The sequence below is a fragment of the Carcharodon carcharias genome, chromosome 16 (genome assembly GCF_017639515.1).
Source record: "Carcharodon carcharias isolate sCarCar2 chromosome 16, sCarCar2.pri, whole genome shotgun sequence".
In the NCBI taxonomy this organism is placed as follows: domain Eukaryota; kingdom Metazoa; phylum Chordata; class Chondrichthyes; order Lamniformes; family Lamnidae; genus Carcharodon; species Carcharodon carcharias.
Window position 1 is genome coordinate 13725893 of NC_054482.1, and position 25967 is coordinate 13751859.

The following is a 25967-nucleotide window of genomic DNA, read 5'->3' on the forward strand; positions in this document are numbered from 1 at the left end:
AATTGTCGTAAAAATCTATCTGGCTCACTAATGTTCTTTAGGAAAGGATATCTGCCATCCTCGCCAGGCCTGACCTACACATAACTCCAGATCTGCAGTAATGTGGCTGACTCTTAAATGGCCAGTTGGTATCAAACTGCTATAAAGTCAATAAAAAGGAATGAAATTGGACGGACCACACAGTATTGACCTAGGCACCGGAAAAGACAACAGCAAATCCAGCCCTGTCGACCCTGCAAAGTCCTCCTCACTAACATCTGAAGCTGTCTCACAGGCTAGTCAAGCAACCTGACATAGTCATCCTCACAGAATCATACCTTACAGATAACGTCCCAGACCCCACCATCACCATCCCTGGGTGTATCCTGCCCCACCGGCAGGACAGACCTAGGAAAAGTGGTGGCGCAGTGGTATACAGTCAGGACGGAGTTGCCCTGGGAGTCCTCAACAAGTCTCATGGCATCAGGTCAAACATGGGCAAAGAAACCTCCTGCTGATTACCACATACCATCCCTCCCCCCTCAACTGATGAATCAGCACTTCTCCATGTTAAACACCACTTGGAGGAAGCACTGTGGGTGGCAAGAATGCCGAATGTACTCTGGGTGGGTACTTCAACGTCCATCACCAAGAGTGGCTTGGTAGCACCACCACAGACTTGGCTTCCTAAAGGACATAGCTATTAGACTAGGTCTGCGGCAGATAGTGAAGGAACCAAGAGGGAAAAACATACTTGACTTCATCCTTACCACCCTGCCTGCTGCAGATGCATCTGTCCATGACAATATCGCTAGGAGTGACCACCGCACAGTCCTTGTGGAGACAAAGTCCCATCTTCACATTGAGGTTACCCTCTATCGTGTTGTGTGGCACTACTACTGTGCTAGATGGGATAGATTTCAAACAGATCTAACAACTCAAGACTAGGCATCCATGAGGCGCTGTGGGCCATCAGCAGCAGCAGAATTGGACTCAACCACAATCTGTAACGTCATGGATTGGCATATCCCCCACTCCACAATTACCACCAAGCCAGGGGATCAACCCTGGTTCAATGAAGAGTGCAGGACGGCATGCCAAGATCAGCGCCAGCCTACCTAAAAATGAAGTGCCAACCTGGTGAAGCTACAACACAGGTTTACTCGTGTGCCAAACAGCACAAGCAGCAAGTGATAGAAAGAGCTTAGTGATTCCACAACCAACAAATCAGATCTGCAGCCCTGCCACATCCAGTCATGAATGGTGGTGGACAATTAAACAGCTCACTGGAGGAGGCAGCTCCACAAATATCCCCATCTTCAATGATGTAGGAGCCCAGCACATCAGTGGAAAAGATAAGGTTGAAGCATTCACGAAAAGCTTCAACCAAAAGTGCCGAGTTGATGATTCATGTTGGCCTCCTCCGGAGGTCCCCAGCATCAAAGATGCCAACCATCAGCCAATTTGATTCACTCCACGTGATACCAAGAAATGGCTCAAGGCACATGATACTTCAAAAGCTGTGGGCCCTGGAAATATTCTGGCAATAGTAATGAAGACTTGTGCTCCAGAATTTGCTCCAGCCCTAGCCAAGCTATTCCATTGTAGCTGCAACACTGGCATCTACCCGGAAAATTGCCCAAGTATGTCCTGTACAGAAAAAGCAGGACAAATCCAACCTAGCCAATCACCACCCCATTAATCTACTCTCCATCATCAGTAAAGTGATGGAAGGGGTCATCAACAGTGCTATCAAGTGGTACTCGCTTAGCAATAACCTGCTCACTGACACCCAATTTGGGTTCTGCCAGGGTCAGTCAGCTTCTGACCTCATTACAGCCTTGGTTCAAACATGGACAAAAACACTGAACTCCAGAAGTGATGTCATGTCTCACTGGGGATACTGCGCTGTAATATCGAGCCTCAATGTTCCCCAAGCTGCGACAAATGTGAAAAGTTTGATCAGACCACCAGATTGCCCCAGTTCTACCTAACTATTAAATTTAGGTTAATAGAATGCAAGCACCAAGTTTGTAAACTTAATAAGTAAATAACTGTATATTGAGCAAATTGTCTTTTAACTAATGGCAAACGAAAGAAATATGAACTGCTAACTCCTAACTCTATAACTTAAACTCTACCCCTTCTTAAACAAACACACAGACACACACACAAAACATGGATCTTAAGGGTGACTTAAAACAGTTCAAAAAGCACCAATCTGGAGTATAGGATTAGATGGGCTGATTTTGATTGATGTCTTCTAAATTTCTTGCAGTTTGTTGTTGATGACACGAGGTGATCTCCCAGCACTTTCAGCCTGTGGTTCACTGGTTGAAAAACTTGCTTTTCAATGTCTTAACTGGTGATTTTTCCCCTCTTGACAGGGGTTTTCAGAGAAAGCAGGTTACAGAGATGTGAGGAATAGCCAGCTGGCTACTATGGCAGAATTACCAGAATCTTACAAACACAGGAGAGAGAGGTTTTAGGTCTTCCCTCTTTGCAGGCTAGGAGCTGTACTGTCTGCACTGTTACCACACAAAATCCCTGGTCAGAAGCCAATTAAAATGCTGTCATTGGACAGTTACCATTAGTCCTGGGCTCCACTCCGGTACCATCATGTTCTTTTATGGCACACTCTGTTCCTGGATAACAACATTGTAGATATTCCTCATCCTATTCCAGTGAACATATCTTTCAACTGCAGCCATGGTAGTTTTTAAAGCCACAATCCAATTTTAAAGCCATAGTTCAAGAAAAATAAAAATAGGTTCCTTCCAGTGAGGTGAGAGTGACTGCCCTTGACATCAAGGCCACATTTGACCAAGTATGGCATCAAGGAGCCCTAGAAAAACTGGAGTCAATGGGAATCGGGGGAAAACTCTCCGCTGATTGGAGTCATACCTAGTACAAAGGAAGATGATTGTGGTTGTTGGAGGCCAATCATCTCAGTTCCAGGACATCACTGCAGGAGTTCTTCAGGGTAGTTCCTAGGCCCAACCATCTTCAGCTGTTTCATCAATGACCTTCCTTCCATCATAAGGTCAGAAGTAGGGATGTTCGCTGATGATTGCACAATATTCAGCACCATTTGTGATTCCTCAGATGCTGAAGCAGTCCATATCCAAATGAAGCAAGACCAGGGCTAACAAGTGGCAAGTAACATTCATCCCAAACAATGACCATTTCCAACAGGAGAGAATTTAACCATTGCCCCTTGACATTCAATGGCATTACCATCGCTGAATCCCCTACAATCAACATCCTGGGGGTTACCATTGACCAGACACTGAACTCGATTAGCCAAATAAATAATGTGGCTACAAGAGCAGGTCAGAGGCAAGTAACTCACCTCCTGACTCCCCAAAACCTGTCAACCATCTACAAGGTGGAAGTCAGTGTGACTGAATACTCTCCACTTGCCTGGATGAGTGCAGCTCCAACAACACTCAAGAAGCTTGACACCATCCAGGGCAAAGCTGTTCACTTAATTGAAACCCCTTCCACAAACATTCACTCCCTCCACCACTGACGAACCAAGGCTCCTTTGGCAGCCACCTTCCAAACTCTCAGCCACTACCATCTAGAAGGACAAGGGCAGCATATTCATGGGAACACCACCACCTGGAAGTTTGCCTCTAAGCCACTCACCATCCTGACTTGGAAATATATCACCATTTCTTCATTGTCGCTAAGTCAAAATCCTGGAACTTTCTCCCTAACAGCACTGTGAGTGTACCTATACCATAGGGACTGTAGCAGTTCAAGAAGGCAGCTCACCACCACCCTGTCAAGGGCAATTAAGGGTAGGCAATAAATGCTGGCCTAGCCTGCGACACCCACATCCCATAAATGAGTTCAAGAAAGAGCTGGTCAGAGACTAGGAATCCCACTCCCTGACTCCCCAAAGCCTGTTCACCATCTACAAGGCACAAGTCAGGACTGTGATGGAATACTCTCCACTTGCCTGGATGAGTGCAGCTCCAACAACACTCAAGAATCTTGACACTATCCAGGACAAAGCAGTCCACTTGACTGGCATCCCATCAACAAATATTCACTCCCTCCACCACCCACCCACAGTGCTTTAAAAATATGGACATGTCCTGTGCCTGGCATTGGTGTGTGGTCAGGGGGCACTCACTAAGGCTCAATAGACAGCATCTTCCAAACCCATGGCCACAAACATCTAGAAGGACAAGGGCAGCAGTTGCATGGGAACACCATCACCTGGAAGTTCACCTCCAAGCCACTCACATCCTGACTTGGAAATATATCGCCGTTGCTTCACTGTCGTTGGTTCAAAATCCTGGAACTCCCTTTCCTCTCAGCACTGTGGGTGTACCTACACCACATGGACTGCAACAATTCAAAGAGGCAGCTACAACCACCTTCTCAAGAGCAATTAGAGGTGGGCCTAGCCAGCAACACCCACATCCCACGAATGAAAAAAAAATTACCTCAAATAAAGTCTGCTTTTCAAATAGTACTGGCATGAGCACAGTAAATCATTCTGCCCAAGGATATGTAACATTAATTAGTCATGGATTCATATCCTGTCACTTAAGATAGCTTCAAATTTAGCAGCAACTCATGCTGCTACTCTACTTTTGACGATGACATTACTCCTGGGGCTGGGAACTTTCCAGTATTTATTTTTATGCACGCACACACATCTTCCCTCTATCCTTGTGCACAGGAACTACTAGACAAGAAAAACCATGGATCATCCATAATAAAAACAGAAAATTTCATTCATCTTTACCAATTAGTGAAACAGACTCAGACGTGAGGCGAGGAAGCCCCCAGTGGTGGAGGGTTTTGTAAACCATATGACCATCCTCCCAAGAGTGTTACACCTTATCATGCCTCAAGTTACTCATACACAATATCCCAAAATGTTACTTCCTGAAACAAACGCATCTAATTTGCAACTAAATGAATCAATATACCATCTTTCCAGGGAGCATACTCTATAGATTTGTCACTAACTCACTGAAATAATGAGCTGAATGGCACAGGGGCTCAAGGAGACAGGATTGGAAGCTAAGGGGAAGAGCCACATCAGAAACATGGCAGCAGGCTGACTAGCCATTGGAATGAAAGGCTGCACCCTTATCTGTCAATACTCCTGAGGTGGGTTTTGCCCTCCACACCGATGGTGCTACCAGCTTTGGGCCTCTTTATTTGATGGCTCCCATGTAGGCAACCGAGGGCACTTCCATGTTTAGGCTCCCTTATGTGCATCTGCCTGTCCTAGCAGCGCCGGCCTCCACTGTGAGCCCTCTGATCCGGCCATCAGCCTCAAGAAACCCACCCACTGCCCTTAGTAGGACAGCGAGCGCAGAAGCAGTAAACTGGCAGACAAAATATGCCTGGAATTTTTCTAGTCTGCAATCTAAAGTACAGTAAACATGCATTTAGGTAAAATTACATAGTCCTTGTGTAGGACTATACAGGATAATACATGTCTGCGTGGGAGATGGTTGCAAAACAGTAATTCAATCAAGCACATCTAATGACATCACGAACCATTACAGCAAAACTCAAATGGTTTGCATACTTTAGCAACACCACAAGAGTGAAATTATTTGCAACTCTTTGACTGATATTTGTTGTTTAATTGGGATTTATTAAATTTAAACATTATCTTGATACAATAAAAGAGCAATGTATAGAAAACACAGAAGCGGGGTGAGGGATGAAATCACAAGTGATGAATAAATAAGGTGCTTTAAATCCAAATGAAAATGCCTGATTAGCAGATACTGCAGCTTGATTGGGCAGTAAAGTGATAGTTTGTTTTTCTCCTCCTCACTGTCTTGCTACTCAAGTTATGAAAAGGAAGCAAACGCAGGTCAGATACTTCCCAATGTAAATGAAAATAAATTCAACCACCCATCTTTTTCCTTGCTGCTTATTTCCAAAAAATGTAATCTGATCAGAGATGACATGCTCTAAAATTACAAATTTTCTGAAATTAACTGATCAACACTAATTGCATTTGATTTTGCTTTTGATTATCTTTTCTCCAGTGGGGGGTGGAGGGGGGGGAAATCTGTCTTTGCCAAACACACTGAGCACTTGAATAAGATTTTTGTACTCCATATAGCTATTCCAGGTGAGGGCCCTTATAAAACCTTAGATGCATAACAGACTGCAAAAAATGGATTGTATGCGGTTTCGCTAATTGGTCAGCAGGGGGAGTGTTTTCAACAGCTACACAGACCATTACATAAGTTCACCATTTTTAGATCGTTGCATGAAGCAAAAAATATCTTGGGGTTAATGCAAAATGTACATTTATTTTTCAGAATAACTTTATGACTACCAGAATTTTAAAAAAAAAATCTGCCAGAGGTAATTCTATGGTAGCAGGCCTGTTTAACATATCCTTAATAGTTCAGGTGCAATGTATGCAAACAGATCAGGAAGTGTTGATCCTCATTTTATGTAGATCTCAGCTAGGGAACTGCAACTGACCTCAGTATCTACCATCAGGCTTGAGGAGGGGTTGCTACCGGTCATTTTCCAGTGACCCTTGTTGAGTGAAGGGACTGCTATTACATGGGAAACACAGCAGACATTCTGCTCCAGTAATGCCACAAAAACAGAAATGAACTGAAAGGCAGTGGCAAAGCCATGATGTAACTTAAGACAAACGCCTCTGTTATTTCTGTTGTGACATCATAAAGTCATTAAGCTGTGTGGGCAACCAACAGCATATTACAAACCTAAATAGGGGAGAAGTATGCTGTCACGTAAAAACAGCCAAAGATTAGTTTTAAAATAGCATACTCAAAACATAGAGATAAAAACAAAAAAACTGTGGATGCTGGAAATGTGGAAGGGTCATGAGGACTCGAAACGTCAACTCTTTTCTTCTCCGCTGATGCTGCCAGACCTGCTGCGTTTTTCCAGGTAATTCTGTTTTTGTTATACTCAAAACATATTGTCTAACAAGACAAAAAGGTCGAAAGCAGTCCTTTGAAGAGACATGAGTTGTCACATGAGTATCTTTGTATCACTAGAGGCAAACCCAGTCAGCCAGGCCATTCAAAAGAGAGTCATTTATGTGAATCCATCCAAACAATGATAAGCTGTCATTGTTTGTACCTTTGCACATATAGACTGTGAACAGTGTTGACATCATTCATGTAGATTACTTGTATCAGATTGGAAAAAAAGTCCTGCATTTGAAGATCAAAGAGTTTTATGCATTTAAAATTATGCTCCTTCTATCAGCAGATTTTTTTTCCCCTCATTTGCTGTATGGAGCAAGGTTTGTAATGGTGTGTGTTTATTTGTGCTGCAATGCTAAGGGGGGCATTTCCTGTACATGCAGTGTCAGTGTCAACTGCTGCATTAAAACGAACAAGTTGGCTTGACACAGACTAAAAATACTCCGCAGTCCTCAACCAACTGCAAGTTCTTGTATTCATTTTATCTATCATTGATCAATTGTTCCCTCTATAAAACATGCTTTTAATGTTTCAGTGAATGATGCAGAGATATAATCAGGAAATTTCAGTAAATGAGATTCCCAACTTTCAATGAATTCAGAGACTGTGGAGAATTGATTGTCATTTTTTTGGTAAAAATCAATAAACAAGTATTTTGAATAAAATACTTAATGTATTATCTCATGTAGGATTCAAAATGTCCCTGGAATTAAGAGTCCAATTATCAACCAGCTGAGCTACCTGGGCTGTGAGGGGTTCCCTGAACAATGCCTTAACATGCTGCGGGAAAAAATAGCATTTCAATAAACTCAATTATTTTGTAACTCAATTATTTATAAACTCAATTATTGCCCTCTGGTGATAGACTGTCCACTAATATCCATTACAAGCCTACCGACTCCCACAGCTACCTCGACTACAGCTCCTCACACCCCGCTTCCTGTAAGGACTCCATCCCATTCTCTCAGTTCCTTCGCCTCCGTTGCATCTGCTCCGATGATGCTACCTTCAAAAACAGTTCCACTGACATGTCCTCCTTCTTCCTTAACTGAGGTTTTCCACCTACGGTCGTTGACAGGGCCCTCAACCGTGTCCGGCCCATCTCCCGCGCATTCGCCCTCACGCCTTCTCCTCCCTCCCAGAAACATGCTAGGGTCCCCCTTGTCCTCACTTATCACCGCACCAGCCTCTGCATAAAAGGATCATCCTCCACCATTTCCGCTAACTCCAGCATGATGCCACCACCAAACACATCTTCCCTTCACTCCCACCCCGCCCCCCCCCGCCGCCCCCCTCCCCCCTGTCGGCATTCCGTAGGGATCGTTCCCTCCGGGACACCCTCGTCTACTCCTCCATCACCCCCTACTCCCCAACCCCCACCTATGGCACCTCCCCATGCCCACGCAAAAGATGTAACACCTGCCCCTTCACTTCCTCTCTCCTCTCCGTCCAAGGGCCCAAACACTCCTTTTAAGTGAAGCAGCATTTCACTTGCATTTCCCCCAACTTAGTCTATTGCATTCGTTGCTCCCAATGCGGTCTCCTCTACATTGGAGAGACCAAACGTAAACTGGGCGACCGCTTTGCAGAACACCTGCGGTCTGTCTGCAAGAATGACCCAAACCTCCCTGTCGCTTGCCATTTTAACACTCCACCCTGCTCTCTTGCCCACTTGTCTGTCCTTGGCTTGCTGCATTGTTCCAGTGAAGCCCAACGCAAACTGGAGGAACAGCACCTCATCTTCCGACTAGACACTTTACAGCCTTCCGGACTGAATATTGAATTCAACAACTTTAGGTCTTGAACTCCCTCCTCCATCCCCACCCCCTTTCTGTTTCTTCCCCCTTCCTTTAGTTTTTTCCAATAAATTATATAGATTTTTCTTTTCCCACCTATTTCCATTATTTTTAAGTATTTTTAAATCTTTTATGCTCCCCCCACCCCCACTAGAGCGATACCTTGAGTGCCCTATCATCCATTCTTAATTAGCACATTCGTTTAGATAATATCACCAACTTCAACAGCTATGTGTTCTTTTGTTCTTTTGTCTGTGACATCTTTTGATGATCTGCTTCTAACACTGCTTGCTTGTCCCTACAACCACGCCACCACCCTCCACCTCTCTGCCGCCACCCCCACCCCACCTTAAACCAGCTTATATTTCACCCCTTCCTTGGATTCACCTAGTTCTGTTGAAGGGTCATGAGGACTCGAAACGTCAACTCTTTTCTTCTCCGCCGATGCTGCCAGACCTGATGAGTTTTTCCAGGTAATTCTGTTTTTGTTTTGGATTTCCAGCATCCGCAGTTTTTTGTTTTTATCTCTGTGTTTAATTGACTGCCGCTGCTCTTCAAGAAATGCCTTCCTTGAAGAAGTTCTGTTCGTCTCGGCGACAAGATTTCCGTATCTCTCTTTTGCCTTGCTCACCTTCATTGCTTTCCATTTCTCTCCTGGTGTTTGTCAAGGTGGTTACTAAAACCCACTTTCACAGCCATAGCTCCTTTCTCAGTGACTGTCTCCATCTCCGACTTAGCCCACGTGGATTTCAACTGAAATTCCAACCCTCATATTTCGAACCCACCCAGGATTACAGATATCTCCGGGACATAAAATGTTTCTCCGACTGCTGTTCCCGTCACATTCTGAGATCCATACTCAGTGCCATGCACCGCCATATGAACACGCTCGACCTCTCCTTCCAGCAGCACCACCGTACCCTTTTTCAAAGCTGCGCGTGTCCCCAGTTTCATTTTATTCTTCGTCTCATCTGACTCCACAACAAGAAATTTTTTCTCTTTCTTTCAAGTGCTAAGGAACGCAAGCTCCAACAACTCATCGACACCAACACCCATCCAGGACCTTCCACCCCTGCCTGTCCCTCCGTCCCCACCCCATCTTCCAATCCCAGCCCCAGCCGTGTATTCACTATACCCCCTGACCTTCCCCTCTCCGATGCTGAACGTTTAGCGCTCAGCAAAGGACTTAGTTTCATACCCTTACGCCCTCACCACAATGAATTTCGGGCTCGGCACGATGCTGAACTCTTCTTCCGCCGTCTTCGTCTCCGGGCTCACTTCTTTGGGCAGGAGTCCTCTCCCCCGTTCAACGGATACTTTTACCCACCTCCAATATTCTGCCTCCACCTGGACCCCTCCCTCTGGATTATTACCTCCTCTTGATCTTTTCATTGAGAACTGTCGGCATGACATCAGTCGTCTCAATTTCTCTGCTCCTCTCACCCATTCTAATCTCCATCTCTCTGAACTTACTGCACTCCGTTCTCTCAGGTCCAACGCTGACATTGTCATCAAACCTGCTGACAATGGTGCTGCTGTTGTTGTCTGGCGCACTGACCTCTACTTCGTGGAGGCTGAGCGTCAACTTGCAGACACTTCCTCCTACCTCTCCCTGGACCATGACCCCACCACTGAACATTAAGCCATTGTTTCCAGGACTGTCAATGACCTCATCTCCTCTGGAGATCTTCATCCCACAGCTTCCAACCTGATAGTGGCCCAACCTCGGACGGCCCGCTTCTACCTCCTACCCAAAATCCACAAACAGAACTGTCCCGGTAGACCGATCGTGTCAGCTTGCTCCTGCCCCACAGTACTCATTTCTTATTATCTTGACTCCCTTCTCTCTCCCCTTGTCCAGTCCCTCCCCACCTACATCCGTGATTCCTCTGACACCTTACGTCACATCAACAATTTCCAGTTCCCTGGCCCCAACCGCTTCCTCTTCACCATGGACGTCCAATCCCTCTACACCTCCATCCCCCACCAGGATGGTCTGAGGGCCCTTAGCTTCTTCTTCGAACAGAGGCCCGAACAATCTCCATCCACCACTACTCTCCTCCGTCTGGCTGAACTTGTTCTCACACTGAACAATTTCTCTTTCAACTCCTCTCACTTCCTCCAAATAAAAGGTGTGGCTATGGGTACCCGCATGGGCCCCAGCTATGCCTGTCTCTTTATGGGGCACGTGGAACATTCCTTGTTCCAGTCCTACTACGGCCCCCTTCCACAACTCATTCTCCGGTACATCGATGATTACTTCGGTGCTGCTTCATGCTCTCGTTGGGACTTGGAAAAATTTATTAATTTTGCTTCAAATCTCCACCCCTCCATCATTTTCACGTGGTCCATCTCTGACACTTCCCTTCCCTTCCTTGACCTCTCTGTCTCAATCTCTGGTGATAGACTGTCCACCAATATCCATTACAAGCCTACCGACTCCCACAGCTACCTCGACTACAGCTCCTCACACCCCACTCCCTGTAAGGACTCCATCCCATTCTCTCAGTTCCTTCGCCTCCGTCGCATCTGTTCCGATGATGCTACCTTCAAAAACAGTTCCTCTGACAGGTCCTCCTCCTTCCTTAACCGAGGTTTTCCACCTACGGTCGTTGACAGGGCCCTCAACCGTGTCCGGCCCATCTCCCGCGCATCCGCCCTCACGCCTTCTCCTCCCTCCCAGAAACATGCTAGGGTCCCCCTTGTCTTCACTTATCACCCCACCAGCCTCCGCATTCAAAGGATCATCCTCCGCCATTTCAGCCAACTCCAGCATGATGCCACCACCAAACACATCTTCCCTTCACCCCCCCCTCGGCATTCCTTAGGGATCGTTGCCTCCGGGACAGCCTCGTCCACTCCTCCATCATCCCTTACTCCTCAACCCCCTCCTATGGCACCACCCCATGCCCACGCAAAAGATGTAACACCTGCCCCTTCACTTCCTCTCTCCTCACCGTCCAAGGGCCCAAACACTCCTTTTAAATGAAGCAGCATTTCACTTGCATTTCCTCCAACTTAGTCTACTGCATTCGTTGCTCCCAATGTGGTCTCCTCTACATTGGAGAGACCAAACGTAAACTGGGCGACCGCTTTGCAGAACACCTGCGGTCTGTCTGCAAGAATGACCCAAACCTCCCTGTCGCTTGCCATTTTAACACTCCACCCTGCTCTCTTGCCCACATGTCTGTCCTTGGCTTGCTGTATTGTTCCAGTGAAGCCCAACGCAAACTGGAGGAACAGCACCTCATCTTCTGATTAGACACTTTACAGCCTTCCAGACTGAATATTGAATTCAACAACTTTAGGTCTTGAACTCCCTCCTCCATCCCCACCCCCTTTCTGTTTCTTCCCCCTTCCTTTAAGTTTTTTCCAATAAATTATATAGATTTTTCTTTTCCCACCTATTTCCATTATTTTTAAATCTTTTATGCTCTCCTCACCCCCACTAGAGCTGTACCTTGAGTGCCCTACCATCCATTCTTAATTAGCACATTCGTTTAGATAATATCACCAACTTCAGCACCTATGTGTTTTTTTGTTCTTTTGTCTGTGACATCTTTGATGATCTGCTTCTATCACTGCTTGCTTGTCCCTACAACCACACCACCCCTCCTCCACTTCTCCCCCTCCCCAACCTTAAACCAGCTTATATTTCACCCCTTCCTTGGATTCACCTAGTTCTGTTGAAGGGTCATGAGGACTCGAAACGTCAACTCTTTTCTTCTCCGCCGATGCTGCCAGACCTGCTGAGTTTTTCCAGGTAATTCTGTTTTTGTTTTGGATTTCCAGCATCCGCAGTTTTTTGTTTTTTATCAATTATTTTGTATTATTTTCATGGTCTGATTTATTATGGATTGTGGTAAGTTAATTGGTTGTGTGTGTGTGTGTGTGTGTGTGTGCGGGGGGTGGGGGGGGCAGGGTTTGATCCCTCTTTAGATGCAGCCATTTTTCTACCTTGATATCATTGTAGAGCTTTAATAATACATCCACTGCCAATTACAACACCAGCACTTATTCGATGGTGATGTAAATAGGCAGCTTTATAAAACCAGATTTCACAGTCATTCCGAGACAGAAAAATTCCACCCTGCTGCCGCTATCAAGAACAGCTGCGCATGTGCCAGCAGCCGCAACGTGGGTGGGGTGCGCGTGCAAAACTGTTCCTGCTGTACTTCTGGTCGGCAGCAGGAGTTACAATGCTGGTAACACAACTCAATAGGTTATTCCTCCAAGGGCTATATTCAGAGAAATAAAACTGTTATTATTTCCCTCTAATAAGGTAGCTTGTCAGCCAAAGGTTTGTAAAGGATCTCAACTGATTGAGTATGTGTGTTTAACTCTTTGTAAACACACTCAAGTCTGCTCTATTTAAATTTGTTCTGTTTTCCTTACATTACTGTTCCTGTAAATAAATCTATTCATGAATAAATCCATGTAATGATTGACATTTTTACTGTTCACTATCTAATGTAGTATGGAGGTCTTGTGGTAGCGTCCCTATCTCTGGGACAGACGCTCAGGCAAACAATGGCCAGAAGTTCAAGTCCCACTTCAGGATTTGATAGCCATGGAAGGTGCATTCATTTTGTGGTCAAACAGGTTGATGATCAGCCTGTAATTCCTTCCAATAAGCCTGATGGCAGATGGCAAGAGCAGGAGAGTTTCCCGGTCAGCCATACTGCAGGAGGCAAACCACTGCACGTTGCTAAGCATTTCCATGTATCAATCCAATGGAAGTCCATAGTCACCAATGCCATCTTAGGGCATGGAATCTGGAGGAAGAGGAACCAATGTAACAGGGAGACATTCTATCCAGTAATGATAAGAAAATTCATGATTCACCTACAGCACAATATTCAAGGTTACTAAGTGCATAAGATCACATTTCTATTCACAATTGAACCTTTTACATAAGATGATAGTAAAAGGTGTCTGGAATGAACCGGAATCATGACACAAACAAAAGGGTTTCTGCAGCCAAAGTATTTTTTTAGTTCTTTACTGTTGTCAATAAACATGGATTTAATTTTTAAATACAAAAATCTAACAGAGGATATTATTGGATGACTATTTTAGCCTGAGGAAGGAACAGACTGAACTTAAAGTTTTGCCAATATAGATCACCAATACACATAAATCAGCATTTCAAAATTTACAAGGCAATAAATAATTAACCAATTAACAACAAGGTCAAGGCATTTTGGAGAGATACAACTTACAAAATCAATTCAGAAACTATAGTGCCTGGTCTTGTTACACTACAATAACATTTCCGAATCAAATTAAAAGTACATTATAGAATTAGCAACCACGCTCAATGAACAATGCTGACTCAGTCAGGGCTACATCTACATGGGCACTAGTCATCCTCTGTCACCCTGTCTTACCCTCTCTCTCTCTGTCCAATATCCTCCAACCACTACATTTTCTCCTTAAATTTCTTTGTCCAGCCTGATGTTCAGCCTGTCCTCCTTCCCTCTCTTTATGGGTGACAAACCACCTTAGTTCTACTCTCCATAGGTCCTTCCCTAAAATCTTCTGTCTCACCGTCTTCAATATTCTTATGACCTATCTTTTCAATCAAGTTTTTGGTCACATCTTAATCACTGCGTTCCAGATCCATCCATATTTCCCTTACGTTGTGAAGCGTATTGTTACAACTCTGTCTCCGCCCACAACCGAACAACGCATCACTGGAAGCAGTCAGCAAATTCTTGGATTTACGGTGACAGACAACCTGCCTCTTGACGAAAAGCTAAGCACACACATTAGAAAGACAGTCACTAACTTTGACTGACTAACAAAACGGGCATGGAAAAACAACAAACTGTCCTGCAGGACCAAGATGCTTATCTACAAGGCCCATATCCTCAGCACATTGCTGTATTGGAGCAAAGCCTGGGCAACTTACACCTACCAAGAACAAAGGCTCAATAGCTTCCACCTCCAGTGTCTATGACACATCCTTAGCATCATATGGAAAGGCGTAGTCACTAATGAAAAGGTACTTTCTAGGACAAACATGCTAAGCATGTTAACACTATTCAAACAATGCGGCTCTGCTGGGTTGGGCATGGGCACAGGATGGAAGATTGCCACATCGCCAAAGGCGTGCTAGAGGGGAAGTAGTCTATGCCAAGAGACCAGCAGAGTGCACAAAACTCTGATTCAAAAGAGTTTTTGTCAAAGAGTGATTGTCAAAAGAGACATGAAAGCCCTTAACATCAATCACAACAAATGGGAAACTAGCTGGCAAGCGATGCAAATGACAACACCAGTTGTGAGCAGAAGTTCACCACCACCACGACATGTGGCTTTCGAAACTCCAAAGCAGATGCCAACTCTGCAAACAAGACATCAGCAGAGATCATCCCACACCCCTGGCAAGGGACAATTTTACGTGTGGCATCGTGACGGATTTTGCCTTTCCAGAATCGGCATGTTCCGCCGTCAAAAGAAGTGCAGCAGATGATCTCATCTGGCATCATGGTTCAGAGGTTGGATCCCCATCATCCCTTGCAGATGGAAAGATACCAACCAAAACCTTTGTGAAACATTCCTTTACATTAAAAAAGTCTTTTGTAAATGTAAGGTTCCGTCATCGTTGCCTTTTTATGCATCATAGCCTAGACATTAACCACTTGCAGGTTATTCAAACACAGAGACCCTACAGTCATGCCTGTTCCAATCTCATCGAACATCCACACTTTCCAAAAGATAGATGTAAAATGCTAACAGTCTCCAAATCATGGATGGTGAGATTTGGTAACTTTCAAAATATTATTGACATCACCACATGGGCTCAAGTGAGGAATTAATCATGCCTTTAATAATTATTGCATAATGAGTGCATTGCGGAAAGTGGTCAGAAGTAACAGGAAAGCTTTGATCAATACAATGGCCTGTCAGCTGTTGAGGCTCAGCAAAATCACAAATCTGAACTGTCACTCAGGTGCTACTGTGCACAATTCAACTTTTGCAGAGTCAGTCAGGACAAAAGTCCCTTTTTAAAATGGAGACTGCAAAGTGTTAGAGTCTGTTGACTCTTCCACGATACAATTTTTTTTACATGTGGCCGTCGCTGCCTAGGCCAGCATCTATTGCCCATCCCTAATTGCCCTTGTTTCAGGGGGCATTTTAAGAGCCAACCACATTGTGTGGGCTTGGAGTCACATGCAGGCCAGACGAGGTAAGGACTGCAGTTTCCTTCCCTAAAGGACATTAGTGAATCAGATGGGTTTTTACAGCAATCGGCAATGGTTTCATGGTCATTGTCAGACTTTTTAATTCCAGATTTTTAATGAATTCAAATTTCACCATCTACCGTGGCAGAATTCGAACCCGGTTCCCAAGGGCATTACCCTGGGTCTCTGGAATATTAGTCAGTGACAATACCACTATGTCACCACCTCCCTTAATGCAGGATTCCGTAGGGTGGAATACAAAACAATCCTATTCAAAACACCCCAAATGGCTTGTTTATAACATTGCTTAATCTGCTATTTACAGCATTAATAGTAAAAAGTTTTACTCACCCTTTCACTTCTTATGGAACCTGTCACGTCGTCATCATTTAAATGTCGCTTAAACTTAGGCGGCATGATTATTGCCTGATGGAATTTGATCTCTTCGGTCTGAAGCGCAACAAATGTTCAACCTAGGACATATAAAAGAGTAATGTTAATGGCACGTACTAGAACCAGGAGTAAGCCGTTCAGACTGAAGCACCCCATGCTCAAATGCAGCGAGACCTGGACAATATCTAGGCTTAGGCTGACAAGCGGCAAGTAACATTCATGCCACACAAGTGTCAAGCAATAGCCATCTCCAACAAGAGAGAATCTAACCATCACCCCATGACATTCAACGGCATTATCATCACTGAAACGCCCCACTGTCAACATCCTGGTGGTTAACATTGACCAGAAACTGAACTGGGCCAGCCATATACATACTGTGACTACAAGAGCAAGTCAGAGGTTAGGAACTCACCTCCTAACTTCCCAAAGCCTGTCCACCATCTACGAGGCACAATTCAGGAATGTGATGGAATACTCTCCAATCCAACAAAACTCAAGCTACTTGACACCATCCAGGGCAAAGCAGCCCACTTGGTTGGCACCCCATCCACAAACATTCACACCCTCCACCACCGACGCACAATGGCAGCCGTGTGTACCATCCACAAAGATGCACTGCAGGAACTCACCAAGCATCCTTAGACAGCACCTTCCAAACCCACGACCTCCACCATCTAGAAGGACAAGGGCAGCAGATACATGGGAACACCACCAGTTCCTTTCTAAGCCACTCACCATCCTGACTTGGAAACATATCATCATTCCTTCACTGTCGCTGGGTCAAAATCCTGGAACTCCCTTCCTAACAGCACTGCAGGTGTGCCTATACACATGGACTGCAGCAGATCAAGAAAGTAGCTCACCACCACCTTCTCAAGGGCAATTAGGAATAGGCAAGAAAGGCTGCCTAGCCAGCAATGCCCACATCCCATGAATGAATTAAAAAAAGGCCTCGGGTCTGCTCCACCATTCAATTACATTGTGACTGACCTGCACCTTAATTCTATTACCCCGCGTTTACTCCATATCCCTTGATATCCTTACCTTAAAAATGTCTACAATCAACTGAATACAAGGCAAATTTATGCAACCTGCCCTCGTAATGCATCCCCTCAAAGGCTAATATATTCCTCCTGACATGTGGTGCCCAGAATTGAGCACATCACACTCCAGATGGGGCTTGATCAATGTTGGGTGCACCATACTCTCACAACCTTATTTATTAATATTGTTTGTTGCTGCTTAATACTGTGAAACAGGAAAACAGGTGAATGAATGAAAGTATTGCAGCTACTGGCACAGTGAATTTTTTTAATAACTGAACTTGAGACTCAGCTTTGAAATTGTTTTTGTTTGCAAGTTCTAAACACAAAATATATGGTTCTAATTTATCGTCAATGGAAGCTCAGCAGAGCAGGAACAACCTTTTACAAGCAAGATTGCAACATAGGTTTTCTACAATTTACTTGTGCTCTTCATAAGTCCACAAAACACCACCATATAAAAATGAAACCTTAAATCAAAGAGGTTCTGTTGTATGCACTGGCCCTACAAATAGTTAAAAATATTTGGATCGATTAATAGCGATTATGTATTTGAAAAGAATCAGATGGCCCTTTACTGCATTTATAGTATCGTTCAGAAAGGTGCATCATACATCTGCTAAAATTTTTAAGGATAAATGCTAAACACGCCAATTTTGTGAAAGTTATAGAAGGGAGCAAAATCCCTTATCAATATGATGGAATTATATTCCATATCACACAACACAATCCTGCTAACCTTCTCTCTTCCCAGCCAGAAGGCCTAGTCTTATGGTGAAATTCTGAAGAGATAATGTGGTGGTAAAGAAAGTTTTCTGGTTACCAGAGCAAATCCCTTCACAGGAGATTTTGCAATTGAAAAGTCTGCAAACTAAAACATAGCTTCTTTTCAACAGAGGGATTTCGCATGGAGATAGGGACATAGGAACACAGAAAATAGGAGCAGGAGTATGCCATTCAGCCCCTCGTGCTTGCTCTGTCATTCAATTAGATCACAGCTGATCTTCCAGCTCAATGCCATTTTCCTCACTGCCTTGATGTCTTCACTATCTATACATCTATCAAACACTGTCTTGAACATACTCAAATACTGAGCCTCCATAGCCCTCTGGGGTAAAGAGTTCTAAAGATTTACCACCCTTAGTGAGAAATTCCTCCTCATCTCAGTCCTAAATGCCCTACCCCTTATTCTGAAACTGTGTCCACTGGCTCTAGGTACCCCATCCAGGGGAAATATCCTGCATCTACCTTGTCAAGCCCTGTAGGAATTTTGTATGTTTCAGTGAGGTCACCTCTCATTCTTCTAAACGCTAAAGAATACAGGCCCAGTCTCCCCTCATAAGACAATCCCACTATTCCAAGATATCCTTCCCACTGAATCTTGCTTCACCTTCCCTAGCTGGTGTGTAGAAATGCACAGGGCATTGCAGTCCACCTAGTCAATTCTAAAAAAACATTGCTAAATGTAATGTTAATATCTGTCATTAAACAGTTGCTGCATTTGATGAGATGTGGCCTTCTCTAAATATAGATGAATTCTTGATTTTTTGTCTCCTAAACAGAATTTCAGTTTGAGAATTGACATGGTTCACTCTGATCCCTATTCTTGAGCCTAATAGTCCAGGCTACTTAGAAGTAACAAACTAATCAGATATGCCACTTGGAATTCAGATGTTTTGAGTTAATTGATGTTCAACATAAATTATCACTAAAGTTAGAAAATGAACCAGCTGACCAAGACAATTGGAAAGGTCAGAATACCACTAATGTTTCTATGCAAAATGAAATCGCTTTATCTGAGCAGAAACAAGACTTAAACAGAGGAACTGTATATCTAGAAAATTTGATTGATAGAATTCTGTCAAAGAAATCAGCCAAGTGGACAGAAACAGAATCATACAATGATGGATAGCAAACTGCTGACAAAATGCTTTTATCCAAAAGAACTTAAAAATGGTATTTAGTTCCAAACTTTGCCCATAGGGTGGAATGTAACAAAGCAAGAGATCAATTAACTCATTTAAAAATGCCTACTTAGGCTAGCATTTGACGGCAATTTATTTAACAAAATATTATATCTAGAACTAAAGAACTTTATGTAGTACCTTTCACTTCCCCCCTCAAGGCATTCCTAAGCATTCATTGCAAATAAAAGCTTTTCGAAATTTAACCATGTTTCATAGGCAAATGCAACAATTTCCCCACAAGGTCCCATAATGAATTAAATGACTAGAAAACATTTTTTTGCCTTATTGAAGAATGAATGTTGGCCAAAGCAAAGGAAAAACATCCTTTTCTTCTGCAAATAGGTGGATAGGGGCCTTGGTTTGACATCTCATCTGAAAGACAACACATCCATATATGTAACACTCCCTTTAAACTGGACTGGAATGTCAGTCTAGATTATCTACCCTAGTCCTGGAGTGGGGTTGGAACCCATAACCTTCAGACTCAGGAGCAGTGAGCATTACCACTGGGCTGGTGGTGGCATACAGCACAGAAATAGGTCATTCAGCCTTCATGTCTGTGTCAGTTCTTTAGAAAAGATCACTTTACACAATTTTTTTATGTGGCCAATCTGGTGTTTCATTAATAATTCCACTTGCCCAAAGGTTTTTTTTTAGTGAATCCAAGCATTATCATTACTTGAGTGAGGTACTTTTATCAAAATAGTTACCCTCAAAAAAGTTACCTTCTGGATCTGCTGTGTCCCCTCAGCCACTGTACTGCTCACAAATTCAGCAATTCAGGCTGAAAAGTGGTCATTACCTTTCTGACTTTTCACACTCCAATTTGTCCTCTCCACTCAATCTTTGCCATTGATAACTCGAGGGGTCCTGAGTAGTAAGTGGAGGGAAGGTCCAAGCAGGGGAAATTTTATTCTCTGTCTTATTTGCCTGCCCAAAAGTTACAGTACTTTCAATAACTCATTTGTACAAAAATGAGAAATCCTTTGTGAAAAATTAGCCTTACAGTTGAATGAAAGGATCATTAACAGAAATCCACCAAGCTGTTAGACAAGAGCATCATGCAACACAGAGAAAGATGTGTCACGGACCATTTTTAGAGAGTACTGCTTTCTGTGTTTTATCACCATGGGAAAATGATTGTAGAATCCAAGAGTGTAACTTTACTCTAACTCACTGGTTGGGAATCCTATGGTCCTGGTGGAACACTGGTTTTACACTCTGCACAATATCATTCTGTCTTTACTTCAATGGACAGCAAAACCGAACGGGGTGTAAAAGCAGCATTACACTTGTTTCCACCAGTGTCCCGACAAACAAATTAGGTTAAAATTGTCTCCAAATCTTAGTCAGGCTGAATCATTTAAACCTGAAAACCAGGGAAATATTATTCTCATGTCTTGGTACAGTTTTTTCCCAGAGGATAAGAGCTTAAGGAAAGCCTTATAATAATGTTTCGAGGGTGTGGGATGAGGGGTTATATTACAAGAAAATCAATGCCATACTGAAATGAGGACAGTAGTTTGCTTGGACAGATGTCAGCCTTGTGTAAACTCAATAACCATATTAATTCAGTGAGCAAGCAGTTTGAGAGATCATTGAAGATGGTTGATGAGAAGAAACCAGCTCCCAAGAAGGGAGCCAAGAAAGCCTTAAAGAAACGGACAGCAATGGGCAGGAAGAAGCGGCGAAGACCGAGAAAGAAGAGTTACTCCATCTACATCTACAAAGCTTTGAAACAGGTTGACGCTGACATTGGAATCTCCTCCAAGGCCATGAGCATGATGAGCTCGTTCATCAACTATATTTTCCAGTGCACCACGGGTGAGGCTTCCCGCATGGCCCATTACAACAAGTGCAGCAGCATCAGCTCCCGGGAAATCCAGGCGGCTGTGCGCCTTCTGCTGCCCGGGGAACTGGCCAAGCACGCCGTGTCGGAAGGGACAAAGGTGGTGACCAAGTACACCAGCTCCAAGTGAGACTTCACAATGGACTGAAAAACACATTCTTGTTCAAACTCTTCACATATTTTTTTCCTTTTGAACTTTAAACATCTTAACATTATTCAAATGTGAAAAATCATGTTATAATATCTGATGAAATCCAACTTACTGCAATTTCAGATGATAGATTTTCTGAACCAAGATTCATTGGAATCCATGAATATTGTAACTATCTTTGACCAATACTTTAAAAGTACCTCAAAACTATTATTTCAATTTTTAAAACAAAACTGCAGTTTTACAAGTAGCAGTTTGAAGTAGTCATGTAGGCCATAAGGAGGTATAGTAACTGAAGCCTGCAATGCATAAGGTACCATCTATTACTGATGCTACAAAAAGTTGTACAAAGGATTGAACAATTTAAAAATAGTCTTACAGTTGGAATGATATTGAGTTGATCACATCTTGGGGCATGGAAATATTCCATCTTTGTGGAAGACGGTGGCGTAGTGGAATGTCACTGGACTAGTAATCCTGAGGCCCAGGATAGTGCTTGGGGGACATGACTTCAAATCCCACCACCATGGCAGCTCGTGGAACTTAAGTTCAATTAATAAACATGGAACATAAAGCTAGTTCAATGTTGATCATGAAAATATCAAAGGTTGTTGTAAAACCATCTGGTTCACTCATGTCCTTTAGGGAAGGAAATCTGCCATTCTTACCTGGTCTGGCCTACATGTGACTCCAGACCCACAGCAATGTGGTTGACTCTTAACTGTTCTCTGAAATGGTCTAGTAAGCCACTCAGTTCTCAAGAGCAACTAGGGATGGGCAACAAATGCTGGCCTTGCCAGCGACGCACACCTCCCATGAAAGAATAAAGAAAAACAACAAGTAGCACAGTTCAGATGCAGATCAAAGTTCTCTATACTGTACACTAACAAGATGCCTCAGTCCCAACTTTAGAAGCACACCTTTTACTGTGCCAGTTCAACAGTTTCATTTGCAACATGAGACATCCTATGATCTCAAGTGAGAATGTCAATTAGTGTCAAATTAAGGCCAAGTCCACTTGCTAATTAATTTCATATTAGAACCTATAGAGCTGGCATACAGAGGTTTTCATCACTGATCTGACCCTTACAACCAGAGGATGAAAGTTACCTTCGTCTTATGGGCTGGACTGAATCCAGGAGCTAAAGCCATTGTCTGAAATCAATGCACCATTCAGTGCAGATTCCATTTTTTAAATCTCATTTAATCCTTCTAAAGCACATGGGATGCCATACCAATAAAGTCTACAGAATGTATGCTGTCTGAAAATGTAATCAACAACTTAAAAATACTAAAAAGATCCAGATGGTTAGAACGATGCTGCAAAAACATTTTTGGTTTTGATTATACAAAGCGAGTAGCAATGATGTGAAAGGCACTGCCTGAAAGGATGGCGGAAACAGATTCAACAGTAACCTTCAAAAGTAAATTAGACACACACTTAAAAGGAAAATTTTGCCGGGGTACGGGGAATGACCAGAACTAATTGGATAGCTGGAGTGAGAAGCCACAAAATATCATTTTTGTGCTGCATGATTTTATAATTCTACCTTAACAACTACAAGTTTGACTAGTTTCCTGGTTACCACATTCTAACACCTAAAGCCTTAATACAAGATCAGGATCCACTATTCCTTCGTTATCTTTGATATCATAGCTCTCAATTTTTGTTGGCTCCTCCCCACCCCTTCCTGAATCTCCAGTATGATCCAAGGTCATGTAAATTGTACCTTCTGAATGCCAGCCATACCCTTTCTACAGCAGGTTACACAGGGGATTGAGTTCAAGATGTAATGATGCAAATGGATAAAGACTGATGAGGCCACAGTTAGAGTACTGTGTGGTACTGGCCAGAGCATTATAGAAGGACACTAAAGCCACAGACAGTGTAGAATCACCAAGATGATGCCAAGACTGGGAAACAACAGCTTGAGAAAAGTTGTCAAATACTTGGATGATTTCCGCTGAAGTTGGGAAAGCTAAGGAGATTTAATAAAGGCTTTTCAAATTACAAAGTGTGTTCTGACAGAGCAAATGGTGAGACACCATTTCCTCTGGTTGGTGTATCTGTAATGAGTAGTATGTTTAAAGTGGAGTGAGGAGAAATTTATTTACAGTGTATGGCTGCAGCATGGAATGCTTTGTAGTTGAGGTGGACACCATTCACCTTTTAAGTAATAAATTGGATAAATATTAGAAGGTGAGGAAGATACAAGGCTATGGGGAAGAAGACAGTCGGATTAGTTCTGCATTGCTCTAAACAGCTGGCACAGACGCAGTGAGCTGAATATCCCAGAATATCCTCTTTCTGTGTTGTATACCATTGTGGCACAACCAGTACCTCATACAGATCACTGAAACATTGAATTATATAAGCCTTATTTAAGGCCTAATGCAAATGGCAAGACTTAAAGCAGGCTTTATCTGCACACTTAGAAACAGGTGTGTAGCTTAGCCCGATAAATTTTCCGGAGCTTCTGAATTATTTTTTTGTTCCCTTTACCAATCATAAAATACCGCAGCCAACTGGGAACTGCATTTGCCACAAAACTGCACACTACTCCAATCTGTTGTCAAATGTTGGCGGCAGGCCCATGTCCATATTATTAATTCACGTATAATGCAGTTAACCTGGAGCATGCCACCAGTTACATTGACTATTCAGGTTTCAGTTACCAAGCAAAGAGGAAAAAACTCAGAAAATTTTCAGTTGAAAGATTTTCAGAGGGCATTTTGAGTGATTTGTGGGGAAAGCCCACCCAAAGGCCAGATTGTGCAAAATGGCTTGCTATCATATTTGACAGGTGACACAAGTAAAGGGTTTCACACAAGCAGTGCAGTTAGAGATGGATATATTAAAAGTGGGAATTCTCAATAGCAGGTGAAACAGACATACTGACTTTGGTAATATAAAGATGTGGAGTACTTTGTTATTTTGAGTTGCCTGCTCTATTAGTTCTGGGAGGTTTTTAATTTTGTGCTATAGTGTCAGTTTTGGGGGAGGAAATTGGGGTGTTTGGCCTTGCTATTTTTACCTGCAGCTTTAGCCCATTACTCATTACGCACACACACTTTCAGACTGGGATGCTGGATCAACTGGGGAGTTTTGTCAGCACCATATTCTGCATCGGTTTCTGATAGAGCTGCTGTTGAATGCAGTGTATGTTTGGACCATTTTGCCCACATTAGAAACGTTGTCATTTAGCACTCATTACTATTACTAACTATTGCAGGTATCTTCTAGGGCTTAGGGCACCAGTACTGGAATTCCTCTAATTGGTTTGAGTATATACTTTTTGTTCTATGGATGGTAACTCTCACTGAATGATGTCTACTGGTAGGGTCGGGAAACCCACAGGTATGGATGTTATCTACTTGGACTTCCAGAAGGCCTTTGACAAGGTACCACACAGGAGGCTGCTCAGAAAGATAAGAGCCCATGGTGTTGGAGGCAAGGTACTTGCATGGATAGAAGATTGGCTGTCTGGCAGGAGGCAGAGAGTGGGGATAAGGGGGTCCCTCTCAGGATGGCGGCCGCTGACTAGTGGAGTTCCGCAGGGGTCAGTGTTGGGACCACAACTTTTCACTATATACATTAATGATCTAGATGATGGAACTGAGGGCATCCTGGCTAAGTTTGCAGATGATACAAAGATAGGTGGATGGACAGGTAAAATTGAGGAGGCGGGGAGGCTGCAGAAGGATTTGGACAGGTTAGGAGAATGGGCAAAGAAGTGGCAAACGGAACACAACGTGGGGAAGTGTGAGGTCATGCACTTGGGTAGGAAGAATAGAGGCATAGACTATTTTCTAAATGGGGAGAGAATTCAGAAATCTGGAGTGCAAAGGGACTTGGGAGTCCTAGTCCAGGATTCTCTTAAAGTTAACTTGCAGGTTGAGTCAGTAGTTAGGAAGGCAAATGCAATGTTGGCATTTATTTCAAGAGGACTAGAATATAAAAGCAGGGATATACTGCTGAGGATTTATATGGCTCTGGTCAGACCACATTGAGAATATTGTGAGCAATTTTGGGCCCCGTATCTCAGGAAGGATGTGCTGGCCCTGGAGAGGGTCCAGAGGAGGTTCACGAGAACGATCCCAGGAATGAAAGGCTTAACATATGAGGAACGTTTGAGGACTCTGGGTCTATACTCGATGGAGTTTAGAAGGATGAGGGGGGATCTGATTGAAACTTACAGAATACTGAAAGGCCTGGATAGAGTGGACATGGAGAAGATGTTTCCATTAGTAGGAGAGACTAGGACCCGAAGGCACAGCCTCAGAGTGAAGGGAAGACCTTTTAGAACAGAGATGAGGAGAAACTTCTTTAGCCAGAGAGTGGTGAATCTATGGAATTCATTGTCACAGAAGGCTGTGGAGGCCAGGTCATTGAGTGTATTTAAAACCGAGATAGATAGGTTCTTGATTGGTAAGGGGATCAAAGGTTATGGGGAGAAGGCAGGAGAATGGGGTTGAGAAACTTATCAGCCATGATTGAATGGTAGAGCAGACTCAATGGGCCAAATGGCCGAATTTCTGCTCCTATGTCTTATGGTCTTATGATGATACAGATAGTAAATGAAGTAATGGAGGATTGCTGCTCCATCTACAAACTGCCCTTTACACCACTAGTACTA

At 43.5% G+C, this 25967-nt stretch overlaps 1 protein-coding gene across 2 annotated transcripts in view; it reads right to left on the reverse strand.

Annotated features, from left to right (window-relative positions):
- vamp4 (vesicle-associated membrane protein 4) overlaps window positions 1–25967 on the reverse strand; it is an 87803-nt gene that overhangs the window by 54672 nt on the left and 7164 nt on the right. For both annotated transcript variants that reach the window (XM_041208371.1, XM_041208370.1), the window contains exon 2: window positions 16276–16397. In XM_041208371.1, the coding sequence (XP_041064305.1) occupies window positions 16276–16341 (66 nt within the window). In that variant the 5' untranslated portion in view covers window positions 16342–16397. The remainder of the gene's footprint in view (window positions 1–16275; window positions 16398–25967) is intronic.